This window comes from Panthera pardus, unplaced genomic scaffold, assembly GCF_024362965.1.
Source record: "Panthera pardus isolate Hobbes unplaced genomic scaffold, ASM2436296v1 HiC_scaffold_16, whole genome shotgun sequence".
In the NCBI taxonomy this organism is placed as follows: Eukaryota; Metazoa; Chordata; class Mammalia; order Carnivora; family Felidae; genus Panthera; species Panthera pardus.
The window spans coordinates 15,574,467-15,593,213 of NW_026526721.1; the positions used below are offsets into that span (position 1 = coordinate 15,574,467).

At 39.2% G+C, this 18,747-nt stretch overlaps 1 protein-coding gene across 6 annotated transcripts in view; it reads right to left on the minus strand.

Annotated features, from left to right (window-relative positions):
* Nucleotides 1-464: 464 nt before the first annotated feature.
* The window catches only part of BACH1 (BTB domain and CNC homolog 1), a 44,047-nt gene continuing 25,764 nt past the window's right edge, over nt 465-18,747 (minus strand). For 3 of the 6 annotated variants that reach the window (XM_053903158.1, XM_053903159.1, XM_053903160.1), the window contains 3 exons: nt 17,031-18,380; nt 15,165-15,371; nt 465-4,310 (listed from right to left, as the gene is read on the minus strand). In XM_053903158.1, coding sequence (XP_053759133.1) covers nt 3,855-4,310; nt 15,165-15,371; nt 17,031-18,380 — 2,013 coding nt within the window. In that variant the 3' untranslated portion in view covers nt 465-3,854. The other 3 variants (XM_053903164.1, XM_053903163.1, XM_053903162.1) reach the window with 3 other exon arrangements.

Below are 18,747 nucleotides of genomic sequence, written 5' to 3' on the forward strand. Positions count from 1 at the left end.
AAAAAGCCCTACATGGGGCGCCTGCGTGGCTCAGTCGGTTGAGCATCCGGCTTCGGCTCAGGTCATGATCTCAAGGCTCATGAGTTCAAGCCCTGCGTGGGGCTCCATGCTGACAGCTCAGAGCCTGGAGCCTGCTTCGGATTCTGTCTCCCCTCACTTTGGCCCTCCCCTGCTCGCACTCTGTGTCTCTCAAAAAAATAAAAATAAAAACGTAAAATAAAAACTTACAAAAAAAAGAAAAGAAAAAGCCCTACACCTCTATCCAAAGATTGAGATTAAGTAAAACAGTAGCAAGGCTAAAATCTGTGCCTCCTTAACCATTTGAGTGATGGGAATATTTTTCTTCAGGCATTTAGATAAAATAGGAGAGATTTTCTCATAAGTCATAATGATTTTGATCAAAAGACTAAAATTAGTAAATTCACATGAGAGGTGACAAAACGGATATGGAGTGTACAACTCTATTCAATTAGAAGCAATTTTAAATAATTTTATTTATCTGTCAATTTATCACCAATATCTAACATTTATGGTTTTGCTACATTTGGATAAGCACATTAGAAAGAATGTAAATTAAATACTATGAAAGTTGCCTTTTAATGAAACATAATCTTAACGGATCAGGATATATAAATTTAGTGGTTTTATTGCATTATTAGAAAATTATGTTATGAAAGATACAAAAAAAAATCAATAGATGTTATTATTTCTGTTTATTTCACCATCAGTATGCCATCTTTTACCATTATGGCTTTGTATTTTCAATCTGCCCAATAGATTTCAAAGAATAGTTTATTACATGCCTAATAAAACACTTAAAATATTTACAGATTCAAAATAGATGTTTCAAAACTGAAAAAAGTTGACCTGAGAATTCAATATAGCATTGCCATTTATTTGTTTGACTTTTTTCCCCAAGTTGTTAATGTGGCAAAGTGTCCACATGCAACCTGTATCGTCTACTGCAACAAATATATTTAATTCCTTATTTAAAATTGGTTAAGCATTAAGCTACGTTAGGTTATAAAATTTACAGATGGAGAACCAAGGTTTAATTTATAACCATATTTGTTTTGAATGTAATAATTTAACAACAAATTATTTGCTATAGTTGTAGCATTCAAATAACGAAAACAATTTTAAGGTAATATTATTTTATGGAGTTAGACATAACAGTTTTTTAAAAATCACCAATCATTGAGAAGGCCAATTCATAAAATAAGGAACAATGATCATGTAAATATGCAATATACAAACTGAAAAAAAACCTTTCCAGAATTCTGCATGAAGGAAAAGATATACACTGTATATACATAATCCTGTCACTTGTCTTCGGCAGCCAAAAAAAAAAAAAAAAATCATAACAAACTTTCTTAGAAAAAAACTTCTTTAGAAGTTAATGTTAAAATAGGCATAAATGTGTAATGCTATGCAATATATAGAAAATTTCCCTACCTTATGGCTGAAAAACAAAGATAAAATCCTTTATCTCTCTGTCCCTCTGTATTACAATTTGAAAATCATGTAGGTATGAGGTAGTGTAGTTACTTGTATTACATGCTGGCTATTAAAAGTAATGCTGTATTTTACAAAATATCACACTTGGCCAATAATCAGAATATCATCAAAATAAACCCTTAATGCTAAACTATTTATATGTAGAGAGAAATCTAAACCAAGTGTCCTAAAAATCATATTTAAGTTCTGAGACAACTAGGATGTATCATAAAATATTAAGTAACCTTTCAAAGCAGTTATTTACAGTAGCAGTTAAAGCAAAAGGTTATGTGACATTTGCACATACACAAACTGATATGACAGTTGAGTGGACACTGAGGTAGGAAATCAAGGATTCCATTGGTTTTGTATAAGATTTTACATTTTGTAAACCAGAAAAGTTTTTATATTATTTTATATTTTGGAGTTAAAATTTTAAATTACAAGTATCAAAGAGCTAGCTACATGGGGATATTATCTATCTACCTATCTATCTATCTATATATATATATATACATAGGTATGCACACGCGATTCTTCTGTAGTATGGGATGCACTATCATAGAATTATTCTCCCTGACAAGTCCTTAAGTACTCTTATAAAAGCTTCTAGAAAATAAACAAGCCCAACTAGTTTTGTCTTACAACTAAGTCAATAACAGAGATAACGTACAAATCACTGAAAACATACTAGCAATATCTCCCCCGCCCACCCATCGGAAAGGGTAACATTTGATAAATTACTCTGAAATATGAACTCTGGTCCCCATATGCTGTCACGACTAAGGTCTACTTGCTAGACTTGCTGCTGTGGATGCTGGACTCCCACGGTAGCTACACAGGCCCTTCACCAGACTCGGGATGCAGTTGCTAAGCCTCTCTCTCAGGTATCTGATCTTGGTAAAATTAAGTACTTTTCCAATCCAAACATGACAAATTACTCCTGTGCACCCTTTAAAACTAGGTTCTACCAATGTGAACATATGCAATTTTTTTAAAACACTGTTGACAAGGTTCATACTCTGTAGGTTTACTGGACTCTCAAACACCAGAATGGCTGAGAGCCACTGCAAAATGTTGGGGGGGTAAGTGCTGGGACTATAAAAGCTTTATTTTAAAACGGGACTGAATGAACACAAAGACCGATCACGAAATGCCCAAGTCAAAGTGATTTGTGTGCCCTTATACACCAGACCCGGGGAAGGGAAAGAGATTAAGTCTGGTTTCCAGATCCAAACCCACAATGGAACGAGACTGAACTTCGTCCTGTTTCACAAACCTGCACAGCTGTGTGTAGATACATTTTCCTCTACAATAATGCTGTTTACAAGTAAACCACAGGACTTCGGAAATAGGATGAAAAATGAACTGCCGCTCCTGATAAACGTAAGCAGTTTTCTTTCCCCACGAGGTCTGCTTTTCTTGCAGGGGTCGTGACCCCGGGCGGGAAGGCAGAGCGCCTGCTGTCTGGGGCAGCCCTGCGGGAGTCCAGGGAGGCCACGACAGGGCTGCGGGGTGCCCCCTCATGCCTGTGTCCCAAGTCGTACTTCTTCCAGAAGGGAAAGAATGTCAGGAACCAGAAAGATCATGGTGGACCCAGAGGTGGTAGAGACTGCAGAGAAAGAAAGGAAGGGGGGAGAATGACACTTGTCTACTGTTGATGCCGCCAGCGTTTCTGAGGTCGACCCTGAGGAGGGAGGAGCAGAAGCCTCTGCCCGGGCCGACCGCGTGCCTCTGTGTCCTGCGTATTCCCGACGTAGCTGAGGAGTCGCGGTGCAGGCCACGCCAGCCCTGGCATCGGTGGGAGAAGAGCAAAGCGCCAGGATTCGGGCGAGACACTGTCTTCCTCACCCTGCAATTCTGCACAAGTCTTCAGACGGCTGACATCCCACTTCAACACACGGCGGGGCTCTACCGGCCTCACTCGGGGAGGCATTTTCTTTGAAACCGCCGTCGTGCGAAAGGTCAGGTTCTGAAACTTGTGCAGGCCACTTCCTTAGCAGGAACTCTCTGCAGACGCTTCAAGCTGTTAAACTCTTGACACGCTGCAGTTTTCACTGTCCAATTCACTTTGCATATGGGAAGCGTTACTACCAATAGTGATTGTTCTTTCAAACGGAGTTTTTAAAGCCTTAGGACATTTTCACATGTGAGTTTTCAGGATCCGGGAGGCATGTAATTTGTGCATCTCGTGGAAATCAGGGGAAAGTCAGGGTTGCCTTCAGAGGAATTCCCTTAACAGCAGAGCTAGCGGGGGCCAATAACCAATACTGTTAAGAGTCAGAGGCTGTATTTTGCTCTTAAGACGTCAAAACTGCAGCGGAAAACGAGACGGTGTGCCGGAAGTGAATGCGAGTTTACTCATCAGTAGTACATTTATCAGTCATCTGCTGGCAGAAGTCCGAGATGCCGCCCCCCTGCCGGCACGGTTCCGAAGGCCCGGCCTGCTCGGGGGCGGCAGGAAGCCGGGACTCGCCGGGGGCACAGCCCGCAGAGCCCCCGCCCTTCGGGCCGGGATGGGGATGGCGAGGGCTTGGCTCCCCGGCAGGTAGTGCCGCGGGGGGCCCCTCAGGTAAACTCAAAATCGATGGTAACGCAAGTTCGCCATCAGGAGTACTTTTTTCTTTCTCGGAGATTAAAAATGAAAGTGGGCAATCTGAAGCAGAGTACTTGGCGAGTATCTGTATTTGTTCTTGACTTAGAGCTGCTTCTTTACAGACTTGCTGGCAAAGTCCTGTTAGGTTCTGCTTCGTCTCACCCAGAGTTGACAAAATGTGATCTCTTTCTTTCAGCAAGCTCTCCTTTTCATTTTGCTGTGAGATGGGAAAGAGAATACAAGGACTTGTGTTTAGTAGCTCAGTCGACATTTCTGAAGTAACCAAACATTCGTATCTCCTGGGTCTTCTCATTAAATGAGACCACCAGGGATTTCTACTTCCAACTCAATTCAAAATTTTTTTAAATAACCCAGAGGCCCATAATCCCTCATCCAAAACTCTGATGTATCTTGGGGTTCAGAATTTTTCAGATTTTAGAAAGACAATACGGATGCACATGTACTCCCTCCAGCAGGGCCTGGGGCGGTACCCCACGGTCAGACATCTTCACGTTTCGAAATAAAACACATTAAAATACCAAATAACGCACATAGTAGGAGAAAGAAAGACTTGACAACAGCCTGGCGTCAGTTTTTTTTTTTTTTTTTTTCCCGGTCAAAACAGTTTATGACAAACTTGCCATGTTTTCAGAGCTTTTTGGATTTACAGATTGTAAACGAAAGTGGACCATACATTTGCGATGGAAAACAACCAAAAAAAAGTACGAGTACACCGGGCACAAGTACAGCAGCTCCGCTCCCTGCAGGATTCTAACCATGACCAACATTTACTGAGCATTTGCTTTGTCCCAGATATTGTGCTAAATGCTTTCAAATATGCAGTCTCAACCACATCATTCACACCATGACTCTGTTGATTTAAGTAGTATTACACCCATTTTATAGACGGGACTGAGAGCTTAATATGCCCAGAGTTAGAAAGCTACTAGGGAGTGAGTTACTAAGGTGTGAAGAACCTGGGGATGAATTTTGTGTCTCTTATTTATTATTTTTGTTCCTGTTATGATTACTATTTAAAGTTTTTATCCCTGTAGGAACGCCCGCCGCAGGATGTTTTCAAACTTTTCCTGGTTCCTACATTTCTGTCCACCGTCACTTGCTGTTGCTGCTGCTGCTGCGGCTTTTTCCATCAGTGTCCCACCTTATCCTTCCTATTCTACCGCTGCAGTGCTGCTTACCTAGGATGAGCTAGGAAACCAAATAATCAAGCTATTTATAAACAAAGAGTAAATAAATGTTGGTAGACGGTCACAGGTTTCTCCCGTGAAATTTATGACAACTCTCTTGGCTTTCTGCCCACTGACAGGCTCTGGAGAAGAGGTTGCAAGCTAACACTGAGACAGGTTGTCTCAGAATGATAATGCACAATGACCATCCTTTAAATAGATTCTTTTCTGGAACAAAAACAGCTAAAAGGGTAAAAGGAAATTTGCTTTATATAAAAGTGCTGCTACTGTTTTACATAAAAGTTTTTCTTAAAAAATTGTATGTGAACCCAGTTACTGAGAGTCAGGTGTTTAAATATCTCAAGGCCATCTACTATTTTGAGAAAATGTGTGGTGAATAGAGTCCTACAGTAAATTTTACCTTATCAAATATTCTCCAATCTGTTCACATCTTTATACAACTGTTCTGTTTTGAAAATACAGGTATAGGTCAAAAATATATACAGTTTTATATACAAATGAATAAATAAGTAAAACCAAGACCAATGTTCTTGGTAACAGAAGAGAAATATACTTTTGGTAACAGAAAGTTTGTCAGTTGTAGGCTTCTAATAAAATGAGTCTGCAGGTGCCTAGAGGACACGACCTGTGCTTACTACTACCTATCCAAGAAGGAACACATTTACTGGAATCGGCACCCACTTTTTTTTATGACCTCCTAGAAGCCAATCCAAATGAGGACATAAACAAAGCTTCCAGAAGAAAATAAGTATTTTCCCTCAGTCACAACAATACTCAGCCATAGACTCCTCTATCAAAGTTGGGATGAGTTTCCGTTCTAAATAGCGACAGACGAAATTTTAACTGCTGACTGGTCTTTTAAATTAAACGTGGTTAAGCAAATTAATGAAAATCTGAACTTTTTTCCAGAAATGAGAACTGCCACTTAATCTACAGATACTACGAAGATGACAAATATTTTATAACTTCTATCTCTTTAAACACCGATCATTTTGGGGCGCCTGGGTGGCTCAGTCGGTTAAGCGTCCGACTTCGGCTCAGGTCATGATCTCGTGGTCCGTGAGTTCGAGCCCCGCGTCAGGCTCTGTGCTGACAGCTCAGAGCCTAGAGCCTGTTTTAGATTCTGTGTCTCCCTCTCTGTCTGACCCTCCCCTGTTCATGCTGTCTCTCCCTGTCTCAAAAATAAAATAAACATTAAAAAAAAAAATTAAAAATAAAAAAAAATAAAATAAACACCGATAATCTTAAACATTCTCCCGACTTCCACCCCACTAAATAAAGGGTGACATAACTATACTCCTCAAGTACATCCCATACAAGATGTCTTGCTTCTTTCTTTACAACAACTAAAACCAACAGGTACAACCCTGCAATGCCACCACGATTAGTTCTATAAATTAAATGCCCCCAGCTGTGCCTCTGCACTTTTAACTCCTACACAGGTAAGTTTCTAGGCAGTCGGCTGATTTTTCCAGGCCACTCTAATTTTAAAACACAAATTGACTTCAGTAGAATTCAGTTTAATAACTGATTATTAAGGGGCAGCTGGGTGGCTCAGGCAGTTAAGTGTCCGACTCAATCAAGAGTCTTCGGCTCAGGTCACGATCTCACGGTTCGTGAGTTCAGGCCCTGTTGTTGGGCTCTGCTCTGATGGCACGGAGCCTGCTTGGAATTCATTCTCTCTCTCTCTCTCTCTCTCTCTCTCTCTGCCCCTCCCCCACTCTCTAAATAAATAAATAAATAAATACTTAAAAAAATAACTGGTCATTAAATAAAAGTAATTCAACTTAATCACTTCGTGACATCTTTAATTAAAGACACCTCCTAAACATACGACCAGCATCCAGCTACCTATCTCTACAATGTATTTTCATTTTCTTAGAATGCAATTGTATAAAGCACAAGTCTGAGGTTCTGTGGCTTTAACCACAGATTTATAAGAAAAATAAAATTGGTGTTCTAGTACCATTCTGCATTTTATGACAAGTTTACATCCAAATCCACACTTTCAACAGTTAGTGTACAACATTCACTCAAATGTAAGAACTTAAAAATATTTTAAATAGAACTCACCCAATAAAGGTAACGAGTGAAAGAATTTGGCACCCAAAGGGCTAGCTGACAGTGACAATGTTTTAGGTCAAAGAGTACTCACTACTAGAAAATGGTGATCAGTGGTTCCTTATGATGTAAAATCTCTGAACACACAGGTCAGGGAACTATGCAAGTGGCCCTTAAAAATATGAATACAAATGCTCAATTTCACTCATAAGAGAAACAAAAGCAAAAGCCACCCCGAGATACCAATTCTCCCTATCAGCCTGTGAAGAACCCAAAGCGGACAATAAACTTCTTGCTGAGGCTGGGGGCAGACACCCACACAGCTGGCAGGAAGGCAAAATGCTACGACCCCAGCAGAGCAGAATTCATTACTATCTAACAAAGTGACACAGGTATTTACCCTCTTCCAGGGACCTATCCTAAAGACAACCTCCTTCAGCAGGAAAAAACAATGTGCACAGTTATCCACCGCAAGGTCCCAAATGTCCACCGATAAAAACCTGGCGTGATACTGCTCTGCAGTCACGGCTGAATATACAGAGCTGTGAAAGGAATGACAGCCTCTTTGAACTAAGAAAAATATTTCCTGGAAATCACTTCTTAAGTGAAAAGAGTGAAATACGGAAAAGCGCATACAGAATTTGTTTACATAGCAGAAAGGATCAGAAGAATAAACATAAAATACTACCTGTTTTCAGAAAAGAAACACAAGAAAAAAATTAGAGACTAATGAAAAGAGTTACCCATAGGGCAGAGTTACAAATAGGGTACAGGGAGAGTCTGAGATCAAGGCTTCTGGAGTACAGCTTTCTCTAAACAGTTCTAACTTTTGAGCCATATCAATGTTTTGTATATTCAGAAATTACAAAAAAAAGGTGAAGAGTAAATCGTAGTAATAAATAAACATTAATTTCACTGTATATTAAATTGCTAGCATAGAGAAAAAAAATCACTTCAAATAACTTTTAAACTTTAAACTTCAATACTCTGGAATATATATTTTTTAAGTTTTTTTTTAATGTTTATTTACCTTTTGAGAGAGAGGGAGAAACAGAGCGTGAGTGGGGGAGGTGCAGAGAGAGAGGGAGACACAGAGTCCAAAGCAGGCTCCAGGCTCTGAGCTGTCAGCACAGAGCCCGATGTGGGGCTCAAACCCATAAACCATGAGATCAGGACCCGAGCCGAAGTTGGACTTAACTGAGCTTAACCGACTGAGCCACCCAGGCGCCCCACTACGGAATATATTCAAGGACAAAAAAAGGCAAAGAAATCGTAAATTTTACTTAATCTGTTTCTTGTTACTAGTAGTTCTGACATTGTAATTTTGTAACTATTATATATATGATTACATATTTTAACATAATCATAATTATTATAACCATAATAAATATATTTACTATTTGCTTTATATCAGCATATATAATTATATTTACTATTACTTTAATATCATATTTACTGTTTGCTTTATACTTATATACAAGCAATCATTACATTACAAATATATATTCACACAAAGCAAATAGTAAATATATTACTATAACTGAGAGCTAAGATTTTCCCTGTAAAGAGATAAAAAACACACATAGAAGCAAAGACAAGAGCTCTATACTGCTGAAGTTTGATTGAAAATATCTACCTGGCTCATGAGTTCCATTATACTTTTTTACTTTTATTTATCCAAGGTGATGTATATACTGAATGCACTCGTGAGTTACACAAACACACATACATTTCCCACTCTGTGCCCTCAAAGAGCCCAGAAGGAGTTAACACCAGCAGCAAGCATGCTAAAAGAAACCAGGGAATTTTGGATAAAGATGATTCCAAATCTTGGGACAAGCAAAGTACAGGGCGAGCCTGTGACAGATTATTCTAGGCAGCACAGAAGCACTAATGGGGTCATGTCAAAAGGACACAGCAGCTAGCCTGAGGGGCCTCTCTCTGGCCAACTTTGAAAAAATACCAACATCAAAAAGGCTAATGACTATTGTGGTTGTGAGAAATTAAATGAGGAAAAAAATCAATCCCTAAGTCCACAGTGCTACTGAAGGCATGGCATGGCGGGAGGGAGGCAAACAGGAGGGAAGAAAAGTCCCCTTTAAAAGAGGAATACCAAACAAACAAACGGATGCAAATAAAAGAGGAGTAACAAGCATGTGTGTAAGTGGAACAACAGAATTAGGTCACTATTTTGCAACACCCATTGTGAAGGCCACCAACATGTGCTGGAAAACAAAACATGTAGGAGTCGTGGGGAAGAGGCTATTCCTAAAGTGCCTAAGTAACACGTCACAGATTACTGAGCAATTACAGAGGCAAAAACCAGAATCTCGAAAATGATGTGGCAATTCCCATCTGCTCAGGTAGGACACCTGGCAGTGTGCCCTCTACCACACGGCGTACCATGAAGGACACGACACCAGTTCAGGTTTCGTCTCGATTCAACAACTTGCACTTTCACAGTTTGTGCGAAATACAAAGAATGGAGGAGTGAGTTAAAACCAAGTGGAAACAGTCAGGTAAACATTAAAAGTAGGACATTTTATGAGAAATCTGGCCTGGACTCTTCAAAAAGTTATCATGATTTTAAAAAGGGTTGTGGGGGTCTCGGGTTGAAAGACTAAAAAGGCACAACCAAATGTTCTGTGATGAAAAGGACCCTAGTTTGGAGGGGGAAAAAAGCATATAGATGAAATATATTTGGGAAACTATTAGGGTAATCCAATAGGGAGTATATATAATACTGAGGATCTATTAACTTTCTCGGGTATGATAAAACTATTGGTAAAGATATGAGATAAATACATGTAAGAATGTCTATTTTTAGGAGATGCATGTTTTAGTATTTAGGGGTAAAATGTCATAATGTGGTAGCTTTTAAATGAATCAGAAAATAAAAGCAGAGCAATAGAGACCGACTGAGAAAAGACACTGGGACCGAGATCGACCAACTGTGGTTAGAAAGAGACCAAAACTGACCGACAAGGAGAGAGACAAAGACGGACAGACCAAACAACGAGAGCAGGGACACACACGTGGCTGGAAAGACCAACAGAGAAGTAAAGCAGATGTGACAAATGTAAATAATTGTTGAGCCAACATGAGGTTGTTCATTGCACTCTTAACTCTTCTAAAAGCTTGAAGCTTTCAGAATGCAGGGGAGGAAGATGAATCTCAGGAAAACATGAGAACACGTAAATCTCTCCCTGTGAGAATATAAGCATTTTATTGGCAAGGACTGTATCTCAGTCATCTTTGATTTCCTGGTAACTCGTACAACATCAAGTATGCTCAGCAGACGTTCACAGAAAGAAGAGGAATTTAAAATACAACTACTAATATTTATTGGGCCCAGGGCACGTGCTGAGCAGTATAATGGCATGTGATCTTTGCACCAGTCCTGAGGGAGATACTATCCTTATCTCCGTATCACCAATAAGGGAATGTGGGTGGGGATTAGAGGTAAAATAATTTCCCCAAGCCACAAAGCTACCAAGTAGCCAGGGACCATTTCCAGATGTTTGACTCCAAAGCCTCCATCTGACCTCTGTGCCCTAGTGCAACAGGCTCTCAAATTTTAATGTGAATGAAGATTTACCCCGGAAATATTTATGAAACACATGCTTCTGGGACCCTCCCACAGGTGTAGGGTAGGATTAAGGAATGTGCTTTTATTTTTTTTAGTTTTTCTAGTATTTTTTAGGAACGTGTATTTTCAAAGGGAACCTCCCAGATAACTCTGATGCCAACTGCCCACAGACCACATTTCAAGGTGTGCTGCTCAACGATATCACAGAGTGGCAACAGGCAAGTTCCAGAAGGGCTCACTGGGTGTGTTTGGAGACGGCAGTGTGCGTGTGCGCAGAGCAGCCAGCAGCACGTGGTTAGAACAGATTTATCTTTTTAATATTTATTTATTTTTGAGCGAGAGACAGAGAGAGAGAGAAGAGGAGGGGCAGAGAGAGAGAGGGGGACAGAGAATCCCAAACAGAGAATCTGCTGCATCAGAGGATCTGCTGTCAGCATAGAGCCCAACACAGGGCTCAAACTCATGAACCGTGAGATCAGGACCTAAGCCAAGATCAAGAGTACTGACTGAACCATGCACCCAGGCGCCCCAAAACAAGTTTATTTTCAAGAAAATAATACAATCGTCACCACAAGATGTAAAATACTAAGGACAGATGAGGTCTTTGTACTCCTATACCATCACAATAGATAAAAGCAATGAAACAAAATGATGTCTATATACCTCAAGTCTGAACCAAGTGCTTTTGTGAATACTTCTGATCACTTACACGTTGATACCAATAAATATTGGATAACATCTAAGAGAAATACACTTTGGTAATTTTTTTCTTTAAAAAGCTAAATTCCCAGAGTGCCTGGGTGGCTCAGTCAATTTGAGTGTCTGACTCTTGATTTCAACTCAGGTCATGATCCCAGAGTCATGAGATCCAGCCCCACATGAGGTTCCACACTAAGCAGAGAGCCTGCTTGAGATTCTCGCCCTCTCTCCCTCTGCCCCTTTCTCCCACTTGTGCTCTCTCATAAATAAATTAATTAGTTCAAATTAAATTAAATTAAATTTTTAAAAAAGCTAAGTTCTCTTCATTTCAGGGTTACCTTTCCTTGAGGCAAAAATAGTATGAGAAACATACTAGTTCTTAATTTCTCAAGAAATGTTCAAGAAGAAACATGGACCTTGTAAAGAATCCTTAAAGACAAGAGCTTTGTAAGCCAAACATAACAAAAATTGAATGATTCTTGAACTTTATTGGTTAAAAAAAAAAGTCATGTTATTGGTCTATAGATTATTCATATTCAAAGTCCTTATAGTAAATGCAATGACAAATCAATGCCTAACCTCTAATACACCATAAATGTTAAACGTAATTACCATCAATTTACCCACCAAATAAATACACCTCTTTCTTTTTCTTCAAAGGTTCTATTAGATTCTGACAGGACTTCTTGTTGAAAAATACAACTCATTTATTTATTGAATTTGAACTAACATCACCATTGTCTTTCATAGCACATTGAGACTATTAAAGTGTCCTTTATACATAATAATTATTCTACAAATCTACCGTGAAGACATTTTAGAATCACTATTCTTACCGTGATCAAAACACTGTTCTTCATGTGTTTTTCCATCCAGTCTATTATGCCATTACTCTTACGACAAACTGCAAAAAGTTTGCAGCCAATAGCCACAGACTAAAGTTTACTAAAATATGGGCCCTTCACCTAATCACCAGATCAGGGCAACATATACTGTGAATTCATTTATACGTTAACCTAACCAGTTACTGGCTACATCACCATGGCTGTTTCATTACGAAACAAGTAATTTCCCTTAAGTAGGTTCACTAAAATACCACCCAGAATATAAATACTGGGAAATCCTGCTTGTCTACTGACCATGTCTCCAGAAAGTACCCTCTCAATTTAAAAAATACAAATCTGTCGCACTCCTCCATATTCTCCACTCTACTGTTGGTCCTTCTCTCTTTACAAAAGACAACAAGACCCAAAACATCACCCAATAAACCAGGGTCTAAATTCCAAGTAAATTTCTTAATGTAATAAAATAACTTAAGGCTCAAACTCTTTTACATCTAGGAAAAGGGGCAGCTTTCTTATTCCTGTTAGCTAAGAAGTAAAACATTCTCTGCTTATTTTCACCTGAGAGAGACATCTGTGGCAGGTCTGAACTTTACAAGTGCCCCTTACACTTTGCAGCTAGAGTGTGCCTGTACAAATCACTAGAACGGAGAGTAGTATGAAGGACGGGACAGTGAGTTCAAGGAAGCTAAAACATAATGCAAGACACTCTGCAAAAAAGAAAAAGAAAAAGAAAAAAAAGCTAGCATGTTTTCTCTGGAGATATTGGGAAGTGGAAAGAGACTGAGCTGAGCTCAGTCAGCCTGGTGCACATCTGGATGAGCAGATCCCTGGCAGGCGATCTGCTCTGCCTGCCCAGAGGTGGGCTCCTGGCAGCTGGGCTGTAACTATCTGTCCCTTCTCTCTTGTCACAGAAAAGGACACCTGAGCTGAAGTAAGCCAATTAGATGCTCACCTCCTTGGGAATTTAGAACTAAAACTGTAGTGTCCATCTGGACTAGATCCTGGAAGAGAGAGAGAGACTATTCAGAAGCCACACTGCAGCTACCCTTCCCATCCGCATCTAGCAGCACAGTGCAGAGTGAGCAGGTGCATGAAGATGGGGTGACACAGAAGACTCTCTGGGTTTCTGGTGGCAGATTTCCACTTTCTTATTCTATACTGTTTACGATGCCTGCTTCACTCTTGGGCTTCTAAATGAGACACGCCTGTATCCTCACAACAAATTCCTTCCTTCCTTCCTTCATTCATTCATTCATGCTTCAGATGGTTTCGATTTCTTACAGCCAGTGTCCAAATTAATACAACAGGTAAATAGGGTACTGACCACAATAGATGAATAATAAATTTTTATTTTTCCATTTTTCTGTATATAAAGGCACAGACTGGTTTTTTATTCTTTTCTTTTTTTCTGATGAGGGCAAAGATGAACTGAATGGAGGAAAACACAACATTGTCATTCATAACAACCCAGTACAGCACAAAATAAGAATGCATTTCCCCAGACAGGTTCTTTTTTCTAAAATGTTGCTGATTGGGGCGCCTGGGTGGCTCAGTCGGTTAAGCGTCCGACTTCAGCTCAGGTCACGATCTCACAGTCTGTGAGTTCGAGCCCCGCATCGGGCTCTGGGCTGACAGCCCAGAGCCTGGAGCCTGCTTCGGATTCTGTGTCTCCCTCTCTCTCTGGCCCTCCCCTGCTCACACTCTGTCTCACTCTCTCTCTTAAAAATAAATAAACATTAAAAAATTAAAAAAAAATAAATAAATAAATAAAATAAAATGTTGCTGATTGATTGCTGTTCATAGCTAGAATGTTTGTGCTTGAGAACTTGCTACGATCACAATTTCAAACTTTCACCAATAATTAACAAAGACTCCAAACTAAATATCCCAAGAATGTTTTTGCTATTTCTCGGTGCTGGTTCCCTGCTGTCTCTACAGCTGCACTCCCATAGTTGTCTCTTTCATACAATGCTTTCTTCCACCAACCACTAGGGGAACAGAGAAACCTGGGTGCAAATTAATCCATTTTTCAATTAATTTGCGTCTTGATGCTGGAATAAATAACAAGATTCAATAACGTAAGCATTCCTCTCCCTCTAGAGTCTCAATAAATCTTGAATTTTCTATTCATATCAGCAAATGAGTTCTTTCTCTTAGACGAAAGATCCAAGTTCGTTTATTGGTTCCAGTATCGATCAAAACAAGTTATTCAAGTCTACCGTCAATTTAAATGAACAATTGTAACATTAGCTTTTATAGATACTTTAAAGAGATTAAAGTGTTTCTGAGTTTCTTCAATCTCTACTCAACCACTAAGAATTAGGTAGACAGTTAAAAACACACACACACACACACACACACACACACACACACACACACACACCCAAAAATAGTTCTCAGTTTACATATTATAGCATATCACACTAAAGATGTAGAATACTAGCATCAGCAAAATAGTCTATGAAAACTCTTTTCGTCTCCCAAGCTTTCTAAAAACATCATGTAACTTATTTTCTTAAGATGGTAATTGGTGAATTTTGAAATTAACATGTAACTGAGCATCGACTCAGGAATTGAAATTGCTATTTCCTCTACAAAAAAAAAAAAAAAAAAAAGAATAACTGAATGGATGTGGTGGAATTTGAGTAACAAGAAACCTGCAAACTTACCAGCTTCTCAATTTCTGATTCCAGATTCTGTATACAGTCCAGTTTTCTCTTGCGACAGCGCTGCGCAGCAATTCTGTTTTTACTTCTCCTTCGAATGTCATGGATGCAGTCCAGTTGTTCCGGGGTCAGCTTGTGCATTTTCAACAAGGATTGAAAATCATTTCGGGAGAGTGAGATTATTCGTTGTGCATTAAATGGCAGTTTTACCTAGAATGTAAAATAAACATTAGTAATTGCTGCTGAGTAGTTAGACTCCCATCACGGAAGAGGAAGAGCTACATCTATATTTTCCAGAGAACTTCATTTAGACTTTAAAAAACAAAAAACAAAAAAAAAAAGCAGACCTCTATTCCCAGTTTCTATATAATCCCTTATAATAAAGACTGATAATTTGATATTTCTAGCCTATTTTAGAGGGTTCAGAAGACAAGTACATTGAGAAACAGATTTTTTTAGCAAAATAAAAAATATGAACACAAATATTCATGTATCTAAAATTAAAAAACAGAACTTGTTTTACTCAGACATGTTAATTAACACGCATATCTTTAAGCCTCTCTCTAAAGTGTTTTTAATGTCTTTAACCAAACGAAAAAAAAATCTATTTTATACTTTGATTGATACTGATCTAACACTGGTATAACCACCTAGTAATTTCTCGAGCATTTTAGAAAATTAATTTTTCTGTCAAGAAATAGTAGTGTCACATAACTCAACTTAAAAATCTACGTTTCACTTTTTCACTTGTCAGTATAGAAATGGTTAGAAAAACCTAATGAATATTTTAATGTCACCTTCAACATACTTAAATTCGGAAAAATTTAGGATAATTTTTTTTAATGACAAAATTGTGGGACAACTTAATTATATTAATTATTCATATAAAACACTGAACAGTTTCTCTGGCAACCTACTTTCTTTCAAACTTACAGAAATTAGTTACACAAATGTCTTACAATTGCTTAAAAGTTTTATTTTTAACATTCTTTTCACAGTTCCATTAAATTAAAATTAAAATCCATTATATGGATTTATAAATGTCATATAAAAATCTGTAGATGTAACTCATGCACATATATTACTTCTTAAATTAAATCACCAATAATCTCCTTCCAAAGCTAAGGAGGAAAGAAAACCTGTCACTCTTTCAAACCCATGTCATCCAACAGCTAGAAAACCAAAGAAAATGATAAAGAACCAACAAGGCTTTATTATCACTGGAATTATGGTAATGTTTTACAAAAAAACCATCTATCAAATACAAACAAACATTTGTACACAAAGTACACAGATCAAGCTTGGTAAGGTTAATCCAATACCAGCTAACTCATGCCAAATTATTAAGACATTAAATTAATGGCTGAAATGGCTAAGGGAAACTAAGAAAAAAATTAATGGCTATGAAAAACTAGGGCAAAGAAAACTCTCCCACATTCCTATACCTAGTCACTGCTAAATCATTGCCAAGTAACTAATCCCAAGTCCAGAGATCCTACAGCAATGACTAAGATTGGAACGTATGTTGCATTTTTCCAGGAGTTACCATGTAACGATCACAGATTCTTTTTTTCTTTTTTTTTTTTTACCTTTTGGGACAGGGCATTTGATTTAAACAGCCAATGTGTGAATACACTCCATGACAAAAATAAATACACCCGCTTGAAACATATGAACACCGAAGTCCTTCAAACTCCGTCACACTCTTTTGGTACTGATCACAGTTTTAGAACTGTCTCCGGATTTCCCCCTCCCTCCCTCCCTGAGCCTGCGCATATCATCTCTAAAGGTGCGACAGGAGCCGACCCAGAGTAAATCCCGATTAAGTGGTCAAACAAGGACTTAGCAACACACACGTTTTCCCCTCACCTCACATTCTTGTTCTCTGGCCGAACAGGGTTCGCTGTCACCTTCAGTATCCGTCTCAGAGTCATCTCCCAGGCTAATCACGCAAGCATACGGGCAAGGTTCCTGCTGGGGTTCGGAAACATACTCATCGTTTCCAATTTCCAAGCTGCTAGAACAGCCCTCGGTACTCAGAGTACTTATAAAAGGGCAGTTGACAGAACTTAACGTTGTAAAAGTCCTCTGACCCGGTTCCGGGCTCTCGCTGATCCTGATACCTAACCAGGGACACTCAGACCGTTTCTGGGAGTAGATCTGTTCTGAACCATCTTTGGCCACCGCAGGTGATAACTGCATCTGGCAAGGAGAGTCCGTGCTGCAAATGTCACTCCAGAAGCCTTTCGCCAGGTGTTCTGCCACTTCCCGTTCCACACTGCTCCGATCGCTGGAGGCAAGGCTACCATCTTCCCTGGGGCCAGAGTCAGACTTCAAATGTAAATCCTGACTTTCACCAAACGTTTTCTCTTCCCGAACATCCGTACCTGACAAAGGCTTTTCTGTTAAGACTGCTGTGTTTTGCATTCCAGCAAAACTCACGTCACCGTCACCGTATTGGTCGTAGGTGTGTAAAAGAGACAGAGAATAGAGCCCGTGAGGGGCTGCAGAAGAACTGTGGGGGAAAGGAGTCATTTCTGGCTTTTCTGATGGGCACTGAGAAGCAGGATCTTTCTTCTTGGTTTCTTCATGTTCCATTGCTAATTTACCTTCTTCACATTTTAAAATCACCTGCAGATCTGCACAGTCCTGGATTCCTCCCAGACATTCATTTTCAGGAGTCTCATTTGGCTGGGCAGAAGCATGAACGTCTTTGACACTGGATTCCGCACTACGGACTCTGTCAGTTCCAAATGCTTTCTGGAATTTTCTGTATTTGGGACATAGAGATGGCAAAGCCAGAGCAGCATCCTTTTCTAAGCACATGGATTCACAGGTTTGACTGGCACTGTCCTGGAGAGGAGATGATACTTTTGCATTTCCTTGATACCTATGCAGTTTCCATTGAGGAGTCTGGACATTTTTATTTTCCAAAAATTCCTCCACGTCGTCAATTTCTAAATCCCTCTGGTCCAACAGTGAAAACTTAAGGTCTGCTTTCTGACAGTGTGATGGGATGCATTTTTTTCTTAGGCATTCTTGCTGGTCTGCAGTGGAGTCCAAAAACTTAAATTTGAGAAACTGAAAGCAGGATTCCTCAATATCACGTACACCTAGAAATTCCACACACTTGCACACTTCATCCACATTGTCCTTACTTAAAATCAGTTTGGCAGTGTAGGCAAACTGAATTAAAGGTTCAAATCCTTTAACTTTCACCTGTTAACATACAAAATAAAAACAAATGCATCACTTGAAAGTGGTCTAGTGGATAAATAAAAGTAGAAGGGGAATAGAGACATGAAGAACTTACTTGTGATCATTATAAAATGGGCATTTTAATTTGGTAAGTAAAAACATTCTTCTAGAAAATGTAATGCTAATTAGGAGTCTGGAAAAGCATGCTTATCACACCTCATTCGTTGGACCTGCACCCTCCACTTCGTGGATTTCACGCTTAATGACACATGAATTATGGTCTGACTCACATGAGGTGAAGACATCAAACACTGCCATTATGGGATGTGTTGCTAATTTTTAAAACCAATGCTAACCCATAGTTGGCCCTTATCGTTTCATTGGCATT